The 25,022-nt window shown below is 52.7% G+C and overlaps 6 protein-coding genes across 6 annotated transcripts; 3 read left to right on the top strand and 3 right to left on the bottom strand.

Moving 5' to 3' along the window:
* Positions 1 to 1,893: 1,893 nt before the first annotated feature.
* CABS01_02876 (uncharacterized protein) lies at positions 1,894 to 4,651 on the bottom strand (the record flags this gene model as incomplete). Its single annotated transcript, XM_060536254.1, has 4 exons — positions 1,894 to 2,515; positions 2,882 to 3,621; positions 3,683 to 4,163; positions 4,488 to 4,651. 4 exons carry the CDS (start codon positions 4,649 to 4,651, stop codon positions 1,894 to 1,896), a joined length of 2,007 nt encoding a protein of 668 aa, XP_060394166.1.
* A 5,199-nt stretch (positions 4,652 to 9,850) lies between these two features.
* On the top strand, positions 9,851 to 13,769 carry CABS01_02875 (L-aminoadipate-semialdehyde dehydrogenase; the record flags this gene model as incomplete). Its single annotated transcript, XM_060536253.1, has 8 exons — positions 9,851 to 9,981; positions 10,045 to 10,198; positions 10,252 to 10,309; positions 10,357 to 10,420; positions 10,500 to 10,852; positions 10,908 to 12,111; positions 12,171 to 13,002; positions 13,056 to 13,769. 8 exons carry the CDS (start codon positions 9,851 to 9,853, stop codon positions 13,767 to 13,769), a joined length of 3,510 nt encoding a protein of 1,169 aa, XP_060394165.1.
* A 1,985-nt stretch (positions 13,770 to 15,754) lies between these two features.
* CABS01_02874 (major facilitator superfamily transporter) lies at positions 15,755 to 17,503 on the top strand (the record flags this gene model as incomplete). Its single annotated transcript, XM_060536252.1, has 1 exon — positions 15,755 to 17,503. The coding sequence occupies one exon, from the start codon at positions 15,755 to 15,757 to the stop codon at positions 17,501 to 17,503; it is 1,749 nt and encodes a 582-aa protein (XP_060394164.1).
* A 626-nt stretch (positions 17,504 to 18,129) lies between these two features.
* Positions 18,130 to 21,040, top strand: CABS01_02872 (serine endopeptidase; the record flags this gene model as incomplete). Its single annotated transcript, XM_060536250.1, has 3 exons — positions 18,130 to 18,255; positions 18,616 to 19,078; positions 19,158 to 21,040. 3 exons carry the CDS (start codon positions 18,130 to 18,132, stop codon positions 21,038 to 21,040), a joined length of 2,472 nt encoding a protein of 823 aa, XP_060394163.1.
* Positions 21,041 to 21,321: 281 nt separating this feature from the next.
* On the bottom strand, positions 21,322 to 21,576 carry CABS01_02873 (uncharacterized protein; the record flags this gene model as incomplete). Its single annotated transcript, XM_060536251.1, has 2 exons — positions 21,322 to 21,417; positions 21,481 to 21,576. 2 exons carry the CDS (start codon positions 21,574 to 21,576, stop codon positions 21,322 to 21,324), a joined length of 192 nt encoding a protein of 63 aa, XP_060394162.1.
* Positions 21,577 to 22,271: 695 nt separating this feature from the next.
* CABS01_02871 (uncharacterized protein) lies at positions 22,272 to 23,257 on the bottom strand (the record flags this gene model as incomplete). The annotated part of the gene is made up of 2 exons (XM_060536249.1): positions 22,272 to 22,771; positions 22,858 to 23,257. 2 exons carry the CDS (start codon positions 23,255 to 23,257, stop codon positions 22,272 to 22,274), a joined length of 900 nt encoding a protein of 299 aa, XP_060394161.1.
* Between the last annotated feature and the right edge of the window lie 1,765 nt (positions 23,258 to 25,022).

The raw sequence follows: 25,022 nt of genomic DNA, 5'->3' as shown, positions 1-25,022 counted from the left end.
CTCAAGAAGCTTTGTGAACCAGCTGGCGTACAAATAAGCGTATCGAATGCACCCTGTCTATTATTATGTCAAGTCTTTGAAGGCTAAGGTAGACACTCCGCATGATGTAGCCCACCGGCCGGCAGCGTTGCCATTAGCGTCCTCAACGTGCCCTCCGCGGAGGAAAATTTGTAATCCGCGACGGTCTGCCAGCATTAGCAGCAAGGGGTTTGAATCAGAATAGGGCATGCAGGGCTCACCTAAAGAGGGTTGTAACAAGCCCTGTGGAGCAGATCAAATCTCATCTGCTCCGTGGGAAACATTTATGACCAACGCTGAGAGTGAAAGAGTCGATGGGACCCTTATCTTGAGGGGGGAGGAAACCCCACGCATAGTTTGCTATGATGACATACAAGCCCAACATTATTTTCCAGCCAACGAGGACTTGCATGTGCATTCGTTCCGGCAACTCACACAAGCGTCCATTATTAATCCCCAAACGGCCAAGCTCCCTTTTTTTCACCACAGACGGAATCCAAATTCCTCTGGGGGTGGGGCCGGGTTTGCTTTCGACTTTCGCCGTGGCGTCTCTAGCGTGGTGGCGGATCCCGCACCCAGTATTACACAGCATGCTGTTTGTGCCGTTGTTTGAAGCACGACACGGATTTTAGGAGGGATGGCGATCTCCATGACTCAATTGACTTTCCAACTCGGCCACTGGCCGTTAGGATCTGTCTTCTTCTCTCTGTTATAACCGTTGTTTCCCTGGTTTTGGTGTTGTTTCATTGCAAATATAACTACCCGAGCGTCGTTGCCGCTCCATGTTACAATATGTAATGCAGATACCTTTTTTTGCACCAACGTTTTACGTAAGAGCTGATGACTAGATCTACTCTTGACACCGAAGTACTTGAAGAGGTCTCTGGTTTGATCAACAAACTCCGAACGAACAGACAGCTTTCAGAATTCGTTGCCGTCCAGACTAACAACTCGACAAGATCCACTCAACTGCAGCTTGCTGACGCGCCCCACATGTTGCGGTCCAAGCTGATCGACGAGCCGAGAACGTGTGGTGCTTGTGCCGCAGCACAGGGCAGCTGGCAGGAAATTTTACGCATATCTCGTATCTTATGAGGAGGCACCAATGATAAAAAGAGAATGAACGACTGGAGGCGCCTTGACAGGCGGTGTGAAGCAGAGTCTTGGATGTGCGTGGTTTCACTGATTCTCGTCTGCATCTCGAAATCTTCCTAGATTCCCTCGATTGAGTTCAACGACCCCTCACTATCATTTCAGCCAGAGTTTTGGGAAATTCTGCCGATACTCCGCGCCTAGGTTGTCATTCTAGGATATGGCCTGTGAAAGCTCCGATTCAAAGTGAAGTCGAGATGCATCCGCCTTTTGATTGTCTTCCGGCTGACCAGCGACGCGTGCTATCAACGCATACATGCATGCAGGCAGGTAGCACAACAGAGGGCCGCTGTGACTCATTCAACTTTGGTTGCAGCAAAGGGTCCAAGGGAGGATCGCAGACAAGATTGGTGACAACACCGGGAACCCTGGTAACCTGGAGATAAGCGGAATGCGGTTAAGTTGCTAAAGTCCGGTGAGCCGGCCCCACTCTTCGGGGACAAGTCCGGAGCTGAACACGGCTGACGTTCGGCAGATCTCCGGGAAGCTGGAGGGAAATTTTTCTTCATATGCTAGGCTCTCTTCTTCTTCTGGGATAGCGTTAATACTGAGCAAAGTTTGAACTCCAGTGTAGTTGACGCCGAATTTCCTTTATCCAAGAATTTGAGATATCTCATCAAACCAACCGTTCGTCCGCAAGTGGGCTTCATTGTTCATCTGAGTCAAATACCTGGTAGCTGCTCAATGGTCAAGGGATTGGTGTTTTAACGCCGTTATCAAAACCTAATTACTTTCAAGGAAGGAATCTATTCCCAAGATATCTCCAACGTCTTCGGGGACTGAGAATTCCTTCTCAGTGGGAACCAGGCCTAACGCCAACAGCTCATCATCACCGACATCAGGCCGCTCGTCCAAGACTCTTTTCAACTCCCGCGCTCTGGCCGTCACATCTTCTATGCCGATAATTCCTTCAGCAACCCAAGCTCCACAGATACCAGCAGAGATCCCAATTTGAATGCTCCGATACGGAAGCTTCTCCAATCGCACATTGCGTTCCGGATCCCACTGAACGCGCACCCGTCCATCGCCCTTATCCATATCGCCGCCGTGTGTAAGGACACTATGGCGAAGGAGGTCAATGAAACCGGCGTGGGTCATTTTGATCGCCAAGATGCGCTCCTGGCCGCGATCTTTGTATGAATAACCTGCGCGGTACAGCATCCATGCCCAGCTTGGTTTGATCCAGGTCATGCGGGTAAGTTTGAAGTTTGGGGATGCGTCGAGTTTCTGAGCAGTGACAGCTGCCTCTGCGATGGCGGCGTTGTATGCTTGGTAGATAGTGATGGTCTCATCGTCGAAGTGGGCCCTAATCTGTCTGAAGGGCGTTGTCTCCGAAGCTTGGCCTCTGCTTGGTTGATGAGTGGTTGGAGCCATCTTCAACTCACTTGATGATGACAGATGTGTTGCATATGGATGATGAGGGAGCAATCCAGAGCCAACACCGGTTGAGATGTCGACGGAGAGACAGCAGCTTTTCTGGTCTTCAGCCCAAGTAACAGGTTCACCGCCACGACGCCACAACGCAGCTAGTGAGTCACGCCGATCCAAGAAGCATCAATCTCGTCAGCGACCACGTTTCTCGAAATCGAACTCAGCAGGGTGAGCGCGACGAACAACTTGAGCACTTCATCTGTAGGAGTCTATGCTCTGCTGCACGCGCTCGCCAACGCTCTCATCAGATGGCATCGAGTTTAACGTCCGATTAGCGTACTTCTTATTCTTCGCAGGGTCCACCTCTTCAACAAAGATCCGAGTGACAGTCTCCATCTGAATGCCCTTCAGGCCAGACACATCCCGGTCGTGCAACGACGTCTGGCTCTCGCTACGGTCGTGGCTGGCCTCTGAGCCAAGCCTGGCGCGGCGCGAGGGTCTGCGAAATACGCTTGGTTTCCTGTTATGCGAGTCGTCTTTCGAAGCGCCACCCTCAATCCAGACCCTGTGGCCGTACTGTTGGCCCAGGGGCGTGAAGTTGAACGTGTCTAGGCCGACGTTTTGCTCGTCGACGGGCGCGTCAAAGAGAATGCCGCTACGCGTGCTCGAGAAGATGAGGACGTCGATCCATCCGTTGGAGGTGATCATGCAGCCGGCGAAGATGAGGTACTCTGCCGAGAGCTTGATACCCCCGCTGCTGAGGATACGTCCCAGGGCCAGGGGCGCTGTGCATAGGAGGAAGACAATGGGGTAGAAGAGGAAGAGGATGCGCTTGTGGACCTCTGTCTTTTGGTTGTGCTGCGACATGACGTTCGGTAAGGTCGTGGGACTCAGTACGCCGTCGCATGAGGCTTCTTCGGCAGCAGTGGCTGCCTTTCTGGCGCTTCGGAATGCCTTGTCTGCCCGGTGAACGTGGATGAAGACCAAGACATACGATACGGTTCCCGTAATGATCAGAGTGAGCATCCAGGCATAGTGCAAGTACATCCGCATAGCCTCATATTCTGAGTTGATCCAACACTGTGAAGATTGAAGTAAGCATATGATTTACGACAAGCTCGAGCCGGAGAGATGGCCTTACCCAGGTGATGTCGCGGACATAGAAACCACCTTTACCAGCGCCGTTGTTGGTGATGATCACCCCAAGTACAGACATAAACAAAACAAAGAACCACAAAAGAAAGATGGTGCTGTAGAAGGCCTTGCACGAGATCTTGAGACCTCTGACAAGGGTGAGATAGGTGTGTACTGCGATAAACGCCACAAAGGCGGTAGATGCCAGGTCACCCGTAGAGATGAACCATCCCTGGGCCCAGCACGCGGCCGAGTCGTCGGTGATCTTATTCTCCACCAACCAGACGACGTCGAGAAAGAAGGCGCAGGCCTGGATGGCATCGGCGAAGAGCACGTTGAGTAGGAGAATGAGGAATTGATTCGGGACTCTCGATCCCTTCGTCTGTCCGTTTGCGTTATACTGAGCCTCGAGTTCGTGAGGTAGACCGGCGATGACTGGAACCTGCGTGGTGATGGCAGACAGTTGTTGTTCCTTCTTCGGGCTCGTCCTTCGATACCAACATACGAGTCTGCCAATTAGGTATACCAGGAGTGTGAAGGAAGTGACGAGAGAGAAAAAAGAGAGCGTAACAACGGCTTTGAGCCCATGTCGAAGAACCGTCGGGAGCGGCGAGAGAGTGTGTGTTCGTGTGTACATGATTGCGGATAGTTACCGGTTATTGGGATGATTATGAGATTATCATGACCGTCGTGCCTGCCGACTTTGCCCGTTGAACCCAGGTTGTTCCTCCGCCAAAAGACAAGTCAAAAAGAAAGGCTACGGTGGTCTATGAGCCATCGTGGAATGTTCACTCTTGGCTTGGCTTCTTTACTTGTACAAGCGAGCGGTAAACGCTAGTAGACCAATGTCCGGCAAGAGATGTCCGACGTCCGCGGGGTAACGCCTCCCTGGGGAGCCTTGAAGCCCAACGGGCGCAACGTTCTTAGCTTGCGGGATGGCGTCCGGGAAGGCCAGGAGAACCATGCCTCTCTTCATCTGTCAAGATGCCATATGGCAGCTCACCCCATGCCTGGTTTGGCTAAGCCTCTGCCGATGAGTGAGAACTCTAAAATCAGTCGACGAGTGAGGTTGCTCATGCCAAGGTGAAGTTGACGAAGAGACCCTGCCAAGCTAAGGAACAGTGTAGAGAACGCCGCGCTTGGGGTCTAAAACGGCCAGGGATCCGGATCGTTCGGCGTTCGGCCGAGCAGCCTAATTCGTCCATTTATCCCCCTCTCCCGAACTCATACCACCTATCCACAGTAACCACAGACATCGGCATTGTGCCTGCAGGCCAGCCCACCCATGCCTTCGTGCCGTGGGGGGCAAGGGATAGAAGAGCCTAAGAGATCGCCTCATGAAAGCTTCTCGGCGATGACAGGCCAAAAGAGAAGCTCATAAGGGGCGGCTCGGCGTCGCTTTCGGAATTTCGGTTGATCTTAACAGCCTGTCGATTTCGAAGCTATCTCTCACAAACCCTTGAGATCTTCATCGCAGCATACGGAACGTGGGTTGCGGATGGCACTTAGACGAAAAAACTAACGTCGCCCCATGTCCACGGAGAAATTGGTCGTACGGCTATGCGAAATATGCAGCCCACGCAAGCGAACAGACAACGCACTGGAAGCAGCAGGCACGTGAGGAATAAAGTTTAATGAGTGGAGTTGAGCGTCGCTCCAAACTCTAATAGAAGCACCAAGTGGTCCCCGATGTGGAAAAGGAGACAACGAGGATTCTTTCAGGAATTACAGGCTGGCTCGGTAGCATTCAACCGAGATTTGAAACAAGATAAAAAACATGCTCAGAAGAACTTGAAGCTCTTAGTCACCTATTACGGCTGGGTGGGAGGGCGGTGAGTAGCCTCGACGGACTTTTTTTGAAGCCGATTTTCCTTTGGCTTGGTTGATATGGACCAAAGTGGCACCCTTCTATGGGCGGCGCATACAAGTGCCATAAGCGCACCCGGCGGCTCTTCTAGAAAGAAGAGGGAGGAAACTTCTTCGCAAGGATTGTCACGTCATTTCCAAGAACGTACATAGATGATTGTGTAACCTTTGCTGGAGTCATGTCCTCGTACCCACGATGGGGAAATTTCCACAATGTGCCATAACGTCGGTAACGTACTTCCTTTCAAGCGCTCGGCTAACCGTGTCGTTGCGAGTCAGAAGGTATCATTGGAGGCGGCTGGGCGAGATCTTGTTTCTCGCGCGACGAAGTGCGAGCTCGTGGCGAACAGGGTTAATCGTTATGGCAATGATGAGTTCATAGTCATATCTTTTGCTTTCTCTCGTAAAGACGGCTTGTCCACTACTTTGCTCAGAGTGCACCGTAAGTATTTTCCTTATTCAGAAATTCAAAAAAAAAAACCTTCTTAATTGCTGTGATCGCACAGACAATTGTCAACTACGGAGTATCTAGCCTATCTTGCTGGAACTTGTCGTTGGGGAGACAACTGACGCAACCTGCCTCTCGTCAGACTGTAAAGTGCAGGAGACGCCCGTAATTTCATGTCAATTCATAAGCCTTAACCCTTCAGTGATCTAATTGTTTTCGCTTGTAATGATGGAACCCGCGGGCGCCCGCGCGCTTACGGCACCACTGTCTCGCTTGTTGTTCTATTGACATGGAAGTCTCGGGGGGTTTCACGATATTGGCGTCCGTCGGCGACACCGCTCAGCCCCGTAATAGACATGAAAATGAACCTGATTTAAGATTCGGAGCAATCTTTCTCTCTTTATCGGACTCGGCCGGTTGAGTTATGTAAGGTACGAATACGGCATGGAAACCACAACGTCGGCGATCTCAATCCAGCAAGGCCCTGCCAGATGCCACACCGGGCGCTGTTCAATTCGTAGGGCACTGGGCAAATGGCTGGATATCCGGGATAAATCTTGCATAGAACCCGCAATCGAGCAGAAATTTACCCAGCACTCCCTCTAACACGGGGATTTGCGGAGTACGTCAATACGCACACGCAAGACTTCAAAAGCTGTTCCATTTATACTATAATAAAGTTCTCACTTGGTGGCTTGCGGTCCGCCCAAAACAACAGGGGTGCACTGACCAGCCACCTCCTAAGTGGAGAGGTATTGTGACTATTGTCTCTCTTGTCTCGTAAATCTGAATGCAGATGTAAGCCTTGAAAGGTAAATCGAAACGCAGACACATATCCGAGCGGGAGCCCGCGATTGCGCGGCAATTCAGAGGTTGGCAGGTCAAGATGCGGACTGATCAATAGCCGATGAGGTGGAAGACTATGGCGGAAAGCTAGATAGATCGTTGCGGTCTTTTGACGCGCTTGTTCTCGTTTTCGCTGTCACAATTGTCCAGGAGAAAAATGACATGGCGAAGCAATATTTGCCGCCAAGGCTATCAGTCAGCTTTGCGGACCCAAGACTGATAGGAATTAAGTCCTGACAGCAGCCGCAGCACCCAGACTATCGGGCAAAATGCATCTGCAAAACATCATGAACGCCGCGTGACCCTCCAAGTCGAGGGTTCTGGCCAGATTGTATCCACCTAGGTAACGGACAAACGAGGAGCATTGGGATGACGATCTCGGACGCTGTGGATAATAATGGTCTAAAAGCCGTTTTCGAAGGCCCACGCACAGCGGGCGTCGCGCGTGAATGCTTGGAGATGAACTCTCACCCCTGATATATCAATAGCCTGTTCACACCTAGCGGGTGATCGTCGCCTTCAATTCAAGATGGATCCACGGCGGTTTCAATACCGTGAAAACTTTGTGCCAAGAACTCGATGAACACCCAACGCCACTCTCGTCCATGATACCTGATTGCATATCACAACTTGTATGCATCCTCAGTACTTGCAAATGCATTGGTGCCCGACTGCAACAATGAAGGGCTAAGGTACAACGAAACCGATATCATCATGCGATCTTCGTCAATTGCGATAGTTGCCACAGATCCGTATCTGATTGATAAGCTGAGCTTTAACTAGCACGACATTGTTCCGCAGCTGCCGTTACGTGGGCAGACTCTCTATTTCTGGCGCGGTCGAGGCTGACAAGCGAAGAGGGCAGAATTCAACTTGTGGCGTGTTGGAGAAGAACAGGGGCACTTCCGAAACCTACTACTTCTCTTGATTTCCTATTCCGATGCAGCTCATCGGGATCGAGGTAACAACGAAAGCGACCATTGCCTATCAATCTTAGTTGAGATGATTTCTACCATAATCATTCCTATCTCAAGGGCATATGCAACGTATCCGCGCCTCTTTTCACATTGTGACCAGAGCCTCACTCGCAGATGAAATGAAAGGCCCATTTCCTGTGGCTCATGGAGAGACTGACGGAGACGTGGTTCATCAGTTGTGTCATGTGAGCGCACAAGTGACATGCTAGAAAGGGGTTCATGTAAGGTCAAACATAACGGTAGACCAGACAGTACGGTGATGTCAATTGGGATCAGATGAGGATGCACAGACGAGTGTCAGAGTATTCCAATACAGCTCCCTTCTCAACCGTTGGGGTTGAGTGCACTCGTGCCCTCTACCCATGAGCATTCCTCAGTTTTTATCACACGCCTGGTCTGACTCGAATTCCGAGCCTCGAGGGAACGGTTAAGACACGAGTTTCATAAAATCATCGTTACTATCCCCTGCGCACTGGCGCAGCAAAAATAGATATCCCATCAATTGCTAGGCCGGCACCGTACGTAGTATCTTAAGGTATGTTGACTAATTGGATATTGGCCCGGCCCTATCCGTATTTCCCTCATATATGCCTATGACTAGTTTCGAAACAAAGTGGAAGTCGGGAAAAGACTAAGAGATATATACTGACGCCTTTCAGCACCTCAGTTGATGCAATATGCTATCTGAACACCACGCAGTCACAGCATGTTGACACAGAGACACATAAGTGGAATACAATGACATCCTAGCTAGAAAGTTTTCGGACGTATCCATTATGTTCGATTGAAGCGCGCATATGAGTGACATACTTGTGCAGTTCATCGGAGCCTCCTCCGAACCGGTGGGCGTCTTTCCCCGCGATTCGTGTCCGGTGATCACCTTCGGATACAACGCGCAAATCACAGGCAAACCCTCGCGATTATCCTCGGGAGAAGTGATTGATATTTTGGGGCCGACTTGCTTTTATGAAGCCTCAGCCCTGCGCTGAAGATCTCACTCCATCAAACGAGTCCCGTGAGCAGATTGCTCGACTTCATGACGCGAGCTAGAACTCGGAGCCGTGCGAGACAGTGAAGTGAAATGTCAAAATGAAATTAGCGAGCAATGATCGACGGGACGGAGAATAAGTCGCTATGGTATCCGCAAATTCCCGGTCAATGCTGAGGTGGTCTTTTACCAAGTCAATCAGTGTTAAGAAGAGAGCCTGAGCCACAAGGCCATGTGCCAAAATGGACGCCTTGAGCTTCTGTCGTCTGACGAGGTCGCAATATGCTATCGAGAGGTTTGAGCGAATCCGAGATTGTCACAAGCGATTGTAGCCGATATACTGAAAGAATTTCGACGGCCTGGATTTAAATATGCGATCCGCGTTCAGAGCTGATACTCACCAAAAGATTTCCTTTTTCAGGCTGCATTTCATCATGACTTTGCAGCCCGTTGACTTGATCATCTGTTAAAACTAACCACATCAATCTCCTGTCATGGAATCATGATACCATACGCTATAGCTTGTGAATTGATGGCTTGATACGTCACATTGCTTTGATGATCCATGCTATTCCGTCACACTCATGACATCGTGATATTTGGTTACCAGAATGATTGATGGTCTGGATGAGTCAGCTTGGGTAGACCTGATGATGACTCAGATTGCCGAAGCCGGGCCAGCGGTTAATCCGGGTGACATCCCCCACCCCCGGCACTTGACGTCGCCCTATCAGAAGGCTCAACGATGAAAGCTGTTTAAGCTGACTCTGCATTTCATCCCTCAACATCGAAGCACCCAAGAGCTTGACCGCCTAGCGACTACCCCACTACCCCTCCTAAGTCGGAGTCAGTGGCAGAAATTCAATTGATTTGCGACATGACGCATCCAGGCCAAAAACTTTACTCTGTGATTTTTCAATTTTACGGCTTGGTGACCTGATTGAGTCATTGAAAACAATCTTTCCCGCTTTCAATTGACGCTTTCCAAGTCACTCACAGGTTGCCTTTCTCACACCGCGTTGAAGAACTCGAACCCCTCGAAACACCATCATGGTCGACCTCCCCGACCCCACCATCGACCTCGACTGGAGCGGCTACGTCGGCGCAATCCACGAGATATTCCACAAAAATGCCCAGTCGCATCCCGATCGGCCCTGCGTGACCGAGACCAAGAGTCAGACGTAAGAAATTCTGAAGTCGAGTGCTACTATACGTTGCCCTACGCTTGCTGACCTTTGGACAAGGACGCCAACGAGGACATTCACATACCGCCAAATCAGCGAGGCGTCCAACACGATTGCCAACCACTTGCACGATGCTGGAATTACCAACGGAGACGTTGTCATGATCTTTGCACACCGCTCGGTTGAGCTGGTCTGCGCGTTCATGGGAACTCTTGTATGGCTCGCCAGTCTCCCGCTCAAGCTGCGCGCGCTGACTCACGTTGATAGGCTGCTGGAGCCACAGTAACAGTGCTTGATCCTCTCTACCCTCCTCAGAGACAACAGAGTAAGTACTCTGTCCAATGTCACAGGTGGTCTTGCTGACTTGATTAGTTTATCTGGAGGTTTCCCAACCCAAGGCCCTGATTTCCATTGGCAAGGCCGTAGACGAGAATGGGTACGTATCTGCCATTCCGCTGGCCGCCACGCAGCGTGTCTCGCTTTCATTTTGCATTTTACTGATCTATCATGTCTAGTCCTCTTGCTCCCGTAGTACAGAAATACATCGACGAGGAACTGTCCCTCAAGACACAGCTCCCGAATCTCCGCCTCAGTGACGCCGGCGTGCTGTCTAGTGGCGAGCAAGATACCGAAGATCTGTTCGCCAGCGTAAGAGCCAAGGCCTCGTCTCTTCCCGACGTCATCGTCGGTCCCGACTCCAACCCCACCCTTAGTTATACGTCTGGTAGCGAAGGAAAGCCCAAGGCTGTGCTGGGACGTCATTACGGCTTGACAAGATACTTCCCCTGGATGGCAGAGCGTTTCAACCTCTCATCTGAGAGCGTCTTCGCCTGCCTGTCTGGTATCGCTCATGACCCCATTCAGCGAGGTAACAATGGACATTGGCCCCGGATCTTGACACTCATGCTGACTTGGTGGCTCAGACATCATGACGCCTCTGTTCCTTGGCGCTCAGCTTCTCATTCCTGCCAAGGAAGATATTCAGCATGAGAAGTTGAGCGAGTGGATGAACGCCTGGTCACCGACTGTAACTCATCTGACCCCTGCCATGGGACAGATTCTGGTTGGTGGAGCCACCGCCAAGTTCCCTTCCCTGAGGCACGTCTTCTTCGTTGGCGATATCCTCACCACTCGCGACTGCAAGGTGCTTCGCAAGCTGGGCCCCTCATGCGCCATCGTCAACATGTACGGCACCACCGAGACCAGCAGAGCGGTGTCTTACTTCGAGATTCCCTCCGCCGAGGCCGACCCGACGGCTCTCGACTCGCTTGGCGATGTTGTCCCCGCAGGTTGGGGAATGCACAATGTTCAAGTCCTTGTTGTTTCTCGGGATGACCACAACAAGATGTGCGGCGTCGGCGAGGTCGGCGAGCTGTACATCAGAGCGGCCGGCTTGGCAGAGGGTTATCTCGGCGAGCCAGAGAAGAACAAGGAGAAGTTCATTGATAACTGGTTCGTTGACAACGCCAAGTGGGTGGAAGCCGACAAGGCTAGCGCAAAGGGCGAGCCGTGGCGTCAATACTACAAGGGTCCCCGCGACAGATTGTACCGCACAGGAGACCTTGGTCAGTACCTCCCTTCGGGAGCTGTGCAGGTGTCTGGCCGTATCGATTCGCAAGTCAAGATCCGTGGGTTCCGTATCGAGCTGAACGAGATCGATGCCAACTTGGGAGGAAGCCCGCTCATCAGAGACTGCAAGACTCTTGTTCGCAGAGATCGTAACGAGGAGCCGAATCTTGTCAGCTACATTGTGCCTGAGATCGCGGAGTGGAAGCGCTGGTTGGAGGCTCAGAACCAGGAGGATGTGAAAGACGAGGGCGTTGAGATGGGATCGAGCGTGGTATACCTCAAGAGATTCCGCAGGATTCAGGCCGAGGTGCGAGACCACCTCAAGGCTCGTCTGCCAGTCTACGCGGTGCCCTCCACGTACATTGTGTTGCAGAAGCTCCCTCTCAACCCCAATGGTAAGGTGGATACCCCGGCTCTACCTTTCCCCGACACCACCGAGATGATGGAGGATGCCTCAGAAGAGGATCTCAAGAGCTGGGAAGCCCTGTCTGAGACGGAAAAGACTGTTGCCGCGCAGTGGGCTACTCTCATCAAGGGTCTGAACGAGAAGACGATCAAGTAAGTGGATCGAATGATCGACTACGTTGTAGAGAAAATCGAAGCTAATCCATTTCCAGGTCCGAGTCGGACTTCTTTGACTGCGGTGGGCACAGTCTTCTGGCTCAGCAGCTACTCCTCAACATCCGCAAGAACTTGGGCGTCGACATCACCATTGGTGTCCTTTATGCCAACCCTACCCTTAGCGCGTTGAGCACCCAGATTGACCGCCTCAAAAGCGGTCAGGCACCCACAGTGGACAAGGCCGCCGAAGCCGTGTACGCCAAGTCGCTTGACGAGCTTGTCAACACTCTTGATGCCAAGTACCAGAGCGCCGACCCTGCGGCCTTGAGCCCATCGGCTGGCGCGACGTTCTTCCTCACTGGTGCCACTGGTTTCTTGGGCGCGTACCTAGTCCAGGATATCCTTAGCAGACAAAATACCAAGCTCCTCGTGCACATCCGCGGTGTCAAGGATACTTCTGCCGCGAAGGAGCGCCTTACTAGATCACTCAAGGGCTACGCCTTGTGGCAGGATTCATGGGCCGACAGGATCGACTGTGTCCTTGGTGACCTGTCCAAGCCCCGTCTCGGCTTGGACGATGCCAGCTGGAAGCAAGTCGCCGATACTGCGGACGTGATTGTTCACAACGCGGCGTACGTGCACTGGATTGCGCGCTACGAGCAGATGATGCGCAGCAACGTCCTGTCTACCATTGACGCGATGAAACTTTGCAACGAAGGCAAACCCAAGATCTTGTCCTTTGTGTCATCGACCTCGACGCTGGACACTGAGCACTACGTCAACCTTTCTGACAAGGAGACGGCAACTGGTCGCGGAGCGGTTCTTGAGGAGGATGACCTGCAGGGTAGCCGCACTGGTCTCGGTACTGGTTACGGCCAGACCAAATGGGTATGTTGATCTAACGTGATTGAATCGGCTAAATGAAGCTAACAATTCTGCAGGTCTCTGAGCAGCTGGTTCGCGAAGCTGGTAAGCGCGGCCTTCGCGGCGCTGTCATCCGCCCAGGATACATCCTCGGTAGCCGCCATGGCGGTGTTTCCAACACGGATGATTTCCTCATCAGATTGTGCAAGGGTTGCGTCCAGCTCAAGGCCCGCCCTCGCATCGTCAACTCAGTCAATGCTGTGCCTGTAGACCACGTCGCCCGTGTCGTCATCGCTGCTGGACTCAACCCCCTTCCTGGCGTCAACGTCGTCCACGTGACGGCGCACCCGCGCCTCCGCATGAACGAGTTCCTCTCGACGCTGAGCTACTATGGTTACGACGTCCCCGAGGTCGACTATGAGGAGTGGAAGACGCAGCTCGAGGAGTTTGTGTCGGCTGGTGCCGTCGAGAAGGATCAGGAGCAGAGCGCGCTGATGCCGCTGTTCCACATGGCTACGTCTGACCTGCCCTCAACCACGCGCGCACCCGAGCTCGACGACAGGAATGCCGTTGCTGTGCTCAAGGCCGATGCTGAGCGCTGGACAGGGGTTGATGACAGTGCGGGTGAGGGTATTACCCGCGAGGATATTGGACGGTACCTGCGGTTCTTGGCCGAGACCAAGTTCATGCCACTGCCCACAGGCCGTGGACGCGAGCTGCCGCCGATTCCGGCGGGAGTTGCAGAGGCTCAGGCACAGTTTGGTGTTGGCGGTCGCGGCGGTGCGGCATAAGGGTGAGGTGCAGTTGAGGCAGCTAGCTACAAGGGGATGCAGCTTGATCAAAATAAAGTCAAATAAAATCAATATTTCAGCTATCCATAATACACTATAGAACCTCAATGGGTCAGTCAGTGATTCTGTCATCTCATCGTCACATGGACGAGATGCATAGTTCTGGGGTGCAGCCAAGGTTGCAGTGTAGCGTGTAGTTGAGAGCCAAACGTAACTACCGGATATCAGAGATGAACCATACCCTGTTACTCTTTGCATCAAACCAGGTCTGCCGTACGCTCTCTTCTCACCAGGCAGGGACTTGGCGCAGAGATGACCGGGAGATTGTCTTGGCGACGTGGATGATTGGTAGGGTATATTGCAGTCTGCTGGGAGCTGCTTACAGAATCCAATGTCTGCTGCATCGCGGGCATCTCTAATCTATCTGAAGGGTACTTGCAGTATATTGTCCGGCCTCCGACTCACTGTACCTATCTGAGTACTTCTGATGGATGGACTGTGTATGTAGAACCACGTTCAAAGGATCTCATCGTGCGTAATAGCGTCGTTGCAGTTGTGGGCTTTGGGGCTTCGGGGCTTTGGGACAGAATCCAATTAGCGTAACGGCGGAGTCAAAGCGCCAATCAGCAGTGGGCGCGCAGATGTCTCGGTGCCATCCGAAGACCCCTAATGCTTGCTTCCCGCCCGTTGTGGGCATCTGGAGAAGGGAACACTTAAAGTTGGGTTTCTGTTCTTTTCTCGGTGAAGCTCGAGAGGTACCTGTTGCATCGTCTTCATGTAGAAAAGTCACCTCATTCACGTGCAGTATCATCATCCTGCCTGGAGCGCCATGTACACCGGACGACATGTAATGCTCTAGCTTCGCCGAGAGAGGTCGGGCTAAGGAGTCATGTGCCGAAAATCCGAGGTTCTGGCCGAGCTGACATTTTAGCGGGACATCATGACGAATGACGAGTGAGTCTCAGCAGAGAAAGTGATACCCATTGCCCTGCTTTTGAGAGACACCGGTTTACTATCTGCAATGAGATACCACAGACATGGCGTTATCAAGTACTGATCTTTATAGAGACAACAAACACTCTTCGACTTTGACTTTGCGCCACTGTATGTTGTGTTCCAAGAATGCAGAAGGCCGCGGATTAAATCGGCGCTTACGGCGGGCAGCGGACGATCCCGAATTGCGTGATTGGCCACGGTGCTGGTGGGTCGCCTTCTTTATCAGATGATCTAATCTGATCGGTCACCTCAGGAAAGCACCAAAAAGGTAAGGTAGGTAGGTGCAGCCAGGTACCTAAAACCTGGAAGGAAGGAAGGAGGGACTTGTGTGTTGTCACTTTTCCCGTCCACTTCAGGCTCCGGTCCTCGCCTGCCGTGCTGCCCACCCGCGACTGCCACGCCTGCATAGCCTGCTGACAGAGCATTCGTTGGTCCCCTGATCATGAGGCCCGCGGTGTCAGAATGCCAGCTGTGGGTGGTTGACTGAAATCCTTCCTGTTTGCCTGCACATCTTTTCACATCATGGCCGCCGGGTAGGGCTGCTGCCAAACGTCGCTTCTGCATCATTTCCCATGGACCTCTGCGGCCCAGTTGCCCATCCAGCTGCGAATCTCTGAACTCGCAAAGGTACGAAGACCCCAAGTAACCACCATCTTTCTCAACTCACCTCTGTACTACCTACGCAAATAACCCCTGCTGACTGGACCCCCCCTGAGCAGGCGCTCGATACGGATACACAGCCGAGAAGAATCTTTCCTCCTATTCCCGCCGATGACTGCGTATGCTGCGGTCGCGAGCTTCCATCCATCGTTGAACTCGGTGTGCTGCACGGGGACGTTTCGTTAACGAGACATCACGAAAAGAGGTTGCCCAGACCTCTAGTCCCTTACCTCATCTCCGCCCACGGCGCGCGTTCCAGAAGTACCGAGACATAAGGTTTTCGCCAAAAAAACGAAAAAACGCAAGGGAGAACAAGAAGCGGCAGAGATATGTCGAAACTATGGTCGAAGCGCCGCCCTTCCCCGGGCGGCGAGACCTCGCCGCTCCTCGAGTCCGACCTCACCGTCGGAGCACCGAGCCAAGCCGACGCAACCCTCCACTCTCATGATGCGCCCTCAGGCGGCGTCGCACACTCCGATACCGTCGCGAACCATATCAGCAGTGCCGAGCGCGTCTGGCTTTTTGTCGGGATCTTCCTGGTCGGCTACGCCTATGGCCTCGACAGCCAGGTGCGGGGAACATACCAGCCCTACGCCACGTCAAGCCTCAACCTCCACTCATCCCACTCAACCATCAACGTGCTGCGGAGTGTTATCGCCGTGGCATCGCAGCCCACTGCGGCCAAGGTCGCCGATATTTACGGCCGCTTCGAAACCATCGCCGCCTCCATCCTCTTCTATGTTGTCGGTACCGCACTCGAGGCTAGTGCGTCTTCGGTGGAAGTCTTCTGCCTCGGTGCCGTTCTGTACCAGATTGGCTGGACATGCATCGTCCTCCTTCTAGAGGTCCTCGTGGCCGACTTCTCGTCGATGCGATCTCGAGTCTTCTTCAGTTATATCCCGGCTATCCCCTTCGTATTCAACACCTGGATCAGCGGCAACGTCACCTCGGCCGTCTTGCGAGTCACATCATGGCGTTGGGGCATTGGAATGTGGGCCATCATCCTGCCCATCTGTTCCATCCCGCTCCTCACTAGCCTCTACACCTTTGGCCAGCGCTCGCGAAAGGCTGATCGTCATGCCGAATCGAAGAAGGCCACCATTGACCTCTTCCATCAACTCGATGCCGTCGGCCTTGCTATTCTCATTGCCGCCTTCTCCTTCACCCTGGCACCTCTGACTCTGGCGGGAGGAACTGTGAGCCACTGGAAGAGCCCGGGAATCATCGTTCCGCTCGCCTTTGGGCTGCTTTGCATTCCGGCCTTCATCTTCTGGGAGCGCCGCTACGCTCAAGTTCCACTCATTCCCTTCCGTCTCCTCAAAGATCGTGGCGTTTGGTCCGCCCTGGCCGTCCGCAGTCTTCTCAACTTTGCTTGGTCGACGCAGGGGAACTATTTGTACACCGTTCTTGTCGTGGCCTTCGACTTTCCTATTGAGACGGCCACTCGCATCTTGTCATTCTTCTCCTTCTTTGGCGTTTTTAGCGGGGTCTTGATGGGCGTCGTCATTTATAGGATTCGAAGACTTAAGGGCATCATCATCACTGGCGCTTGCATTTTCACAGCCTCCTTTGGTCTTCTCATATTATACCCCGGGGGAGCTTCTTCTGCTTCACAGTCTGGTCTTATTGCCGGCCAAATCATTATGGGTCTGGCAGGTGGTCTGTTTGCGTACCCAACACAGGCCTCCATCCAAGCGTCGTCCGATCGGGAGCACGTTGCCGTCGTTACGAGTCTCTACCTCGCCATCTTCAACGTCGGAAGCGCTCTCGGGAACTGTCTGTCGGGAGCCATGTGGACGCAACTTCTCTACCCCTCTCTCGAGTCTAACCTCGAGTTCCAGCCGAACAAAACCCTGGCGGCGTTGGTCTACAACTCGCCATTCTCCACCATCGAAGATTACCCGGTCGGCGGAGAGATCAGAGACGCTATCATTGACAGCTATCGCGGTGTGCAAAGGCTTCTGTGCATTGCCGGACTGTGCATCTGCGTGCCTATGGTTGGCTTTGCTTTTGCGTTGAGAAACCCGAAGCTGTCGGAGGAGCGGGTCCAGCCAGAGGCTTCGGCCGAGTCAGACTGATCCATATGACTACAAGAAAAACGACATAGTGTCTGTCGTTACTGACTTCCTTTTGAGACTGATCCCACTTATTGAATGGGTTACGATACATACCTCAGGTATCAGGATTGTTGCTGCACAAAGAAATCGATAGAGCAAGCGTTGGATTTCTCCATTAGATCACTTTCCGGTTTACCACTTCATATTACAGCGTAGCCTGCCAACACCAAAGATTGGCACAAATATTATCTTTATCTATCATTGCTGCATCAAAGTTTTGGCTCAATATTATCACTCATATCCGCTGCTACGTAGTAGCCAATCCCCTGATCACCCCTTGTAGTGTCCCACCTACATCCCTACTTAGACGGAGCCTTGAAAAGCCCGGATTATCGAGACACAATCTCTGGGGAGTGGCATATCCATGTTGCTTTCAATTAATCTTCTTCATAGAGTTTTGATGGTTTTCTCGGCAGTCAGGGGGTTCTACATAGCGTCCGCGGGACGCGTGGGGTATTTCTCAAGTCCGTCCTCACTCTACCCACGTCCTTCTATATCGAGCGAACTACAAAAGACAGCTTCATCGGCTACCTAATCTACAACGGGCTCTGCCTCTCTTCGTATTGCCTCAGTCACTAGTTCCGAATATGAGGTTCTTACTCATCTTGCTTCACCTCGCGGTGGCCTTTGCGCTGGCCATCGTTGAGCAAACTACTATTACCAACGAGGTCCCGAGGATCGTTCTGGTAGAACTGACTGAACGCGCGCAACAGGTAAGATATCAAATGTAAAATGCATCAACTTCCTTGTCTCACGAGACTCACCTGCCCTTCAAGAATCCAGACATTGTTTTCAACATCATAGAATAACGCTTATTCGAGCACGAATGCATATTTACACGCCGTCACACATTTAGCTCCTCATTCTTTCGCGGCTTCTCGTTCGGCTTGTCATGCGAGGGAGATAGGGAAATAGTCCGGAGCGAAATACTGCCTATGATTCAATCCTTAGACGTTGTAAAGAAGGCTTCTTTCGCCTCGCGGAGTCATCAAACGCCCCAACGCGGACAGCAACGTCCCCAACGACAACATGGAGCTCTCCCAGGAGAAACATCACACATAGTCAAACGACAGGCCACCACAACCGCCAACAGCGGGTTGTACGAATCACCCACCCTCCCAACACACAACGACACAGGTGTATCCCGCCTCCACGCCGAAGGCACCCTCGGGAACGGCATAAAAATCGCAGTAATTGACACGGGCTTCGATCTTGCATCCCCTGGGCTCTCTCAGACACGAGTTACATATAACTACAACTACGTCGAGGATGCCTTCAACTTTACAGGTGATAATTGCATCAACTTCTTGCACGGGACGCATGTTCTGGGTATCATTGCCGCCAAGAGCGAGGAAAGAAAGTTTGGGGTAGTAGGCGTGGCGCCGAATGTGACGGTTGAACTGTATGGACTTGATCCGTGTGAAGGTGCTGCGCCGGGTGGGTTGGATGATTTGATGGCTGCCATTGAGAGTGCTAGTAGCAAGGGGGTTGATCTTATCATGATTGGGTATGGGATCGGGCTTGCTTTTGAAGAGGGTGAGTGCGCAACGTTACACGGGAATCTGCCCAGATTCTGAGTGATGCCGAAGCTGACATTGTTCGGTTAATCTACTAGAACCCGTTGCTCGTTTGGTCAGCCAGGCTGTTGCAAATGGGACGGCGGTGACGGTTGCGTCTGGGAATGCCGGGCCGGGCTTGTTCACGGGCGGATCACCCGCCAACGCCCGTGGTGCTGCGGCGATCGGGTCGGCGGATAATTCTGCGACGCCGTATTACACGTGGCGAGCCAACTTCACATCTGGCGATGATGCCGGTTTTGTTCGTTACGCGCCACAGTTTCCTGCCAACTTTCCTGCTGGGAATAACCTCACTCTATGGAGTCCAGGCCCTGCGGAAGGGTTGCCAGAGGGGTGTAACCCCGCGCCGGGGGGCTTTGTTCCTCCCGCCGACCCGGCGCATACCATTATGCTCATTGAGGAAGATCATTGCTGGTTGAGTCCGGGGAATACGTCAACTCGGCTCGCGCTTGGGTTGGGGATTCCGTACGTGTTGCGGTATCAATCTGCGTCGGCTTCAGTCGTTGATGGAATGCAGTGGCGGCCTGGGTTTGCGGAGTATTCCAAGGATTACAAGGGCATTGCTCGGATCTCCAACGAGGATGGACTTTTTCTCGCAAGCCTACTTTCAAACGGCTCCTATGTACGGATCTCCGTCCCCTCGAATATGTCTGAGGCCCATGAGGAGGTATTATACAGAGACAATGATATTTCGGGTGGTTTCGTCTCCGGGTTCTCTAGCTGGGGTCCGACGCCCGAGGGCAAGAGTTACCCGTCCTTCATCGCGCCGGGGGAGAATATCCTCAGTACGTTCCTGCTGAGGTATGGCGGTGTAGCTGTTGTCGGCGGGACGAGCATGTCGAATCCGTTTGCCGTGGGCGTGTACGCCCTGGTGAAGGAACGGCACCCAGACTACGATCCGCAGCAAATCCTCGCGGTGGTGGCGTCGACTGCGAAGCCGGTGCGGTTCATTGATGGTGCGAGGCAGAGGAAGGAGTTTCTGGCGCCGGTTTTTAGTCAGGGTGGTGGACTTGTTGATGCGTGGGATGCTGTTCACACCGCTTCGTTGGTAAATGTTTCGAGTTTGGACTTCAATGACACAGCGCATCGGCCCGAAGCCCTGACGTTGAGTTTGAAGAATACGGGGACGGAGACGTTGAAGTACGAGTTGAGACACCTGGGTGCGGCGTCGGGGTATATCCTGAGCGAGACGGATCCGTACGGCTTGTCTGGTGCGGAAGGGCATCCGGTGTATGCGGACGTGGATATCTCGCCGGCAGAGGTGGAGCTTGCCCCGGGCAGATCTATATCCATCTCTGTTTCTGTCCGGTCCAACCCATCGCTTCCAGCGACGTCTAGGGGTATCTTCTTTGGAGGCTACATAGAGATCGTGTCCTCTGCATCTGAGGCGAACACGCTCACGGTTCCATACACCGGCTTCGGCACGGCCTTGGTCGATATCCCAATGATCAACCCCAACGCATCGCATCTCGTCAAAGTCAATACCGACACACAAGTCGACACGGAAGTACCGCCCGATACCCTCTTCACATGCCTCTTCAACGGAACCATCCCGAAGCCAGCGTGGCCGGTCACCTGCGACCTCGGCTTCCCCGGGTTCCGGAAGGTGTTTGTCACGGCGAGCCGGGAGTATACCTACGACCTAGTCAGCGCCGAGACGGGCGAGGATGTATTGGCTGGGACGTTTAGGGGTAGTGCGGGGAATTGGGCTGCGCCGTCGAGTTGGTGGGTTTGGGATGGGTCAGAGGAGGATAGGAAGTATGTGCCGCCGGGTTCGTATTTTTGGAGGGTAAGGGCTTTGAGGTTGAATGGGGATGCTGGGAGGGCGGGAGATTGGGATGTTTGGGAGAGTGGGCGGTGGAGGTTGGCTTATGATGGGCGGAGTGTTGGGCTTCCTGGGAACGCGACTGAATTGCCGTAGTAGGTTCAAGATACTTGAGATAGGCTGACGCCGTTTCGTGGGTTCACCGTCTCGGTCCGGGGTCAGAAAGCACTGGTTTCTTTGTTGATGAACGATGTTGTCTGACAAGTCGAGATGGAAGGACATCGCTTTATGATCACAGGAGATCACTGTAGTTTCACAGGCTTGACCATTCGTCGCGTGGGCAATTTACAACTACGTTCTAGCTAGAGATGGACCAACGGCAGCGTATACGAGCAGACCACATCTGTCGCCTCTCTCTTTCATTCAACTCGGAGAACCTAGCAAGGCACGTCGTTACAGCAAGTTCCAACATCGGTGTCGGTGCACCAATAGCCATTGCAGCAGGTGCCGTCGCAATGGCAGCGAGCCTCAATCTGTACCAGGTATAAATTAGCATTCATTGAGTTGGATTGTTCTTTGAAGATGGGTATGCTTACGAGTGCTCTTACGGCGTGCTGGTTCTCACTCATGGCAACGGCGTTGATGCCGGCGAGGAGGGTAGCAAAAGCGGAGAGGATGATGGCGGCTTTCATTTTGTTATTGCTATGGACAGAATGTTGGCGGATGAGGCTACGTTCGGTCGATGAACGGAAGTGAGGGATTGGGTAGGCGACGTTGTGGTTGACATCAATCAGCTCGATGAGGTGAACGGCACATGGTTTATAATGAATTCCAGAACCTGCTTGCCTCAGACGCATCCTAGCTGTTGAAACTTGCGCCCACGCCAAGGAGTTCAACTTCATCCAGGCCCCCTATCTTTTCTCATCCTTCGAATCCTCCGCCAGAGCAGAATCAGAAGGACCCAAGGCCGTGGCTTGAATCCATCAAACCGTTTTGGAGAGAGGTTAAAGAGGAAGAAGGATCCGTAGAATCTTGGCTGTAAGCTGGCGACCAGACTAAGTCGGGATGGGGAAGGTGGCTACCCCGGCAGCGATCCGAAGGATCGGGAAACCCTGGTAGAGAGGTTGTCGGAGGATCGAGGAGGCAACATGGGGAATGTGATACGTGAGATCTCGGTGTGTAAGAGCTAAAGCCGAAAGGGCTTTTACGAACTTCCTGGGAACACGGGGGATGAATTCGGTGACGTTACCTCGAAGACGATTATCGAAGCTCATATACATCACTGCATGGGAGAATATCTCCCCCGGAGTGGTAAGAGAGTTGAGGGGACCCAAACAAGAGACGGCAGTGTCTTATCCTCGGTCATGCAATGGATTTCAACTAATACCTACACTCCCTCCTCAATCTTCTCCATTGCTGTGTAAGCATCGCCAGCATCCCTCCGCGCCCCCTCATCAAGCCCCTCAGCATCCCGAATAACCGCAAACCTCTCCTTCCACAGCTGCCACCGCTCGGCACAAAGCCCATCAGTCCCCTTGAACTTGCGCCTCAACTTCACAGCTTCCTTCTTATCGAGCTTCCACAGGGGTCCAGCTGTTGCCCCGCTCACCACCTCATTGCGCCCGTGTAAGAGGTGGCCGGCGTGGATCATCCAGGCTGCGGCGATACGTGTCTTGCGTGTGATATCCTCTACGGCGGCTGGATCCGAGTCGATCTCGTCTGGAGCGCCGCGAACGGGCTTGACGGTGCCTTCGAGAGCGTCTACGAGCGCCCAGATTGCGTTTGATTCTAGGGGGACGAGGCCTAGGCCTGCGACGCGGGCTGCGTACGCTTGCAGGTTCACCTGGCGGTCTTTTCTTGCTTCTTCACTGGGAGCTCTTGAATCACCTGGCGGTCTCATTTCAGCAAGTGATCTATGCAGGGAGGGAATCTCAAGGGGCGTCGCGAGATAGGAATCGGGGGCGTGATCTTACCGTCGCTGAGCGTCTCGTTGAAGGTATTCGCGAAGATGGGTAGGCTCTTCCACACATCGACGGAGCTGTCACCTGCACCTCCCCATTCTTCGCCCAGGATGACGCTTTTGGTTGGAAGACCGGTGAGCGCCTTGATGACTGCCGCCAGCTGATCTTGCTCACGCCGGTCGTAGGGGATCTGGCGGGCTAGATCGTGCATGAGGTCCCAGAACCACCAGAGGAAAGAACCTGCTGTGCTGTGTTCTTCGTAACCTGAAATGAAGAGCGAGTTTATTGCCGCGGCGGCCTTTTCCGCTGAGATACTATTATTCGAGTCGAAGACCGAATTGAGTATCTCGACGACTCTGGCGGCGAAGGGAGGCGCACCGGGGTCTTCTAGTTGGACACGCACTGTCGCCATTGTTGGTTGTGAGATAGGATGACTTTGCAATTGGCCGTTTGTTACGTTCTGGATTGAAGTGCAGCTGTAAAGAAAGGTTTCTTCTTCCAGATATCGTTGAATCTACTGCTTGACAACGTGTCAACTGGGGCGTCGGGGTGACAGACAGTTGCATCGACTTTTGGTAGTTCAAGTTAAGCTGCCGTCATCCGGCGAACACTTTCAATTAGAGTTCACCCCCTAGCCCATAAATAAAAGCCCGGCTTCTGGAAAGGGAAAGTCGCCAGGCCTCTTCAGGCCCCAGGGATGGCGCCTCCAGGCCGCAGTGCGTGCCAGGATGGGCGACCGTGTTTCGGGGCCCGGCGTCCCCGTCGGCGCCCTGCACAGCCCTAAAAGGGGGTCCCCGCCTTTTCCCCTCAGACGGCGCCATGCCGTCAACCCGTGCCGGGGCGCCGGTGCACCATGAACTTCAGACGCCCAGAGCTCGTTTTCTGCTAGGCAACCAAAGTTTAGCAAAGTCTAAAGACGTGATTTGTTTGGGGTATGTTAGCTATACTTGGTCGTCCTATGAACCTTGCTGTCGATAAAAGGGGTGATGGCAATGCCCGGTCCCGTGCCAAGCATGATGTTTGAATCGTCCGAAGGAGAGAGATTTCTAGGCAGAAGAATGAGGTCGTTCGATTTTTCTGCCTTTCTTAGAACCATGATCTACAGATACCCCGGCTTTCTAGTCTATCTGAAGTTTGTTACCAAGCTGACGTTGAAGTTTGAGCTATTTGACATGCTATTACGTTGGCAACATACCTAGAAGCAATATCAACACTTAGACTTCCGCTCGTTCCGGATTTCAGGCGAGCCCTGGAGTGCTCTATTACGGCTGATGAGATGATGACTTGTAGCTTGGCATACTTGGATAACAGAGACGGTGTTTGTTGTTTTGGACTCAGAAGACGCATCGTCCAGGCCGGCTATGGAGGCATGAACCCGCTCGCTGCGAGGTTACATTTGGTGGAGATAGCCATGAACACTCGGCGAACATACAGTTCCATGATTGGCAATGTCAAAGTCTCATAAAAATGGACCTGGTGCTGACCGGCGGAGTCATCACACACGCTCGTTCGGCACGTCTAGCCGATGTATTATGGCGTAGGAATAGGGTAACTCACTTGACAGTCATTCAGGATCTTTCACAAATGACCTTGTTGTCTTTCACTCATATATTGATGCTTTGAAGGTGTAAGTCGGCTCGCCAGGGAATATGTAGGCCCGAATTGAGATGGCTGAATGCTACTTTGGGATCCTTTACTCTTTCGATGTTGCAAAAGAACTTCGGCCCCATTGCACGCCGGCATCTAGCTATCAAAGATTGAGATGCACGCAAGTATCAACTTTTCTTCAATACCAGCAAATATCTTAGCAATTTCTAATACCTTATGGAGAATTTATGACCTATCATGTATGTCTGATAACAAGAGATGCGAAGAGTCGTGTTCATGTCTAGTTGTGAAAGTAAGTTGGCATAGTCTGTTTGAAAGTTGAGTATATTGAGCCTAGGCTATGTCGTGATTGAGTTCATGGTCTACATGATACATCGAAGCTCATCTTATTATGTCCCGACTGTAGCCAAAGTTAGGTAAGAATATAATTAGGTCTCTGAGATATACCTAAGCAGATCATATTGGCGGCCGTACATTGATACGTCACTGACTCGCAACGAAGTGTGAGCATAGACCATGTTCACTCGGCTAGACCGGGAACATGGCCGACAAGTTCCCTCGAGACATCT

Source organism: Colletotrichum abscissum, assembly GCF_030869225.1.
Source record: "Colletotrichum abscissum strain IMI 504890 chromosome Unknown Scaffold_5.1, whole genome shotgun sequence".
NCBI classification, from domain to species: domain Eukaryota; kingdom Fungi; phylum Ascomycota; class Sordariomycetes; order Glomerellales; family Glomerellaceae; genus Colletotrichum; species Colletotrichum abscissum.
The sequence above is the reverse complement of the archived record's forward strand: the minus strand, read 5'-3'. Positions and strand labels throughout refer to the sequence as shown.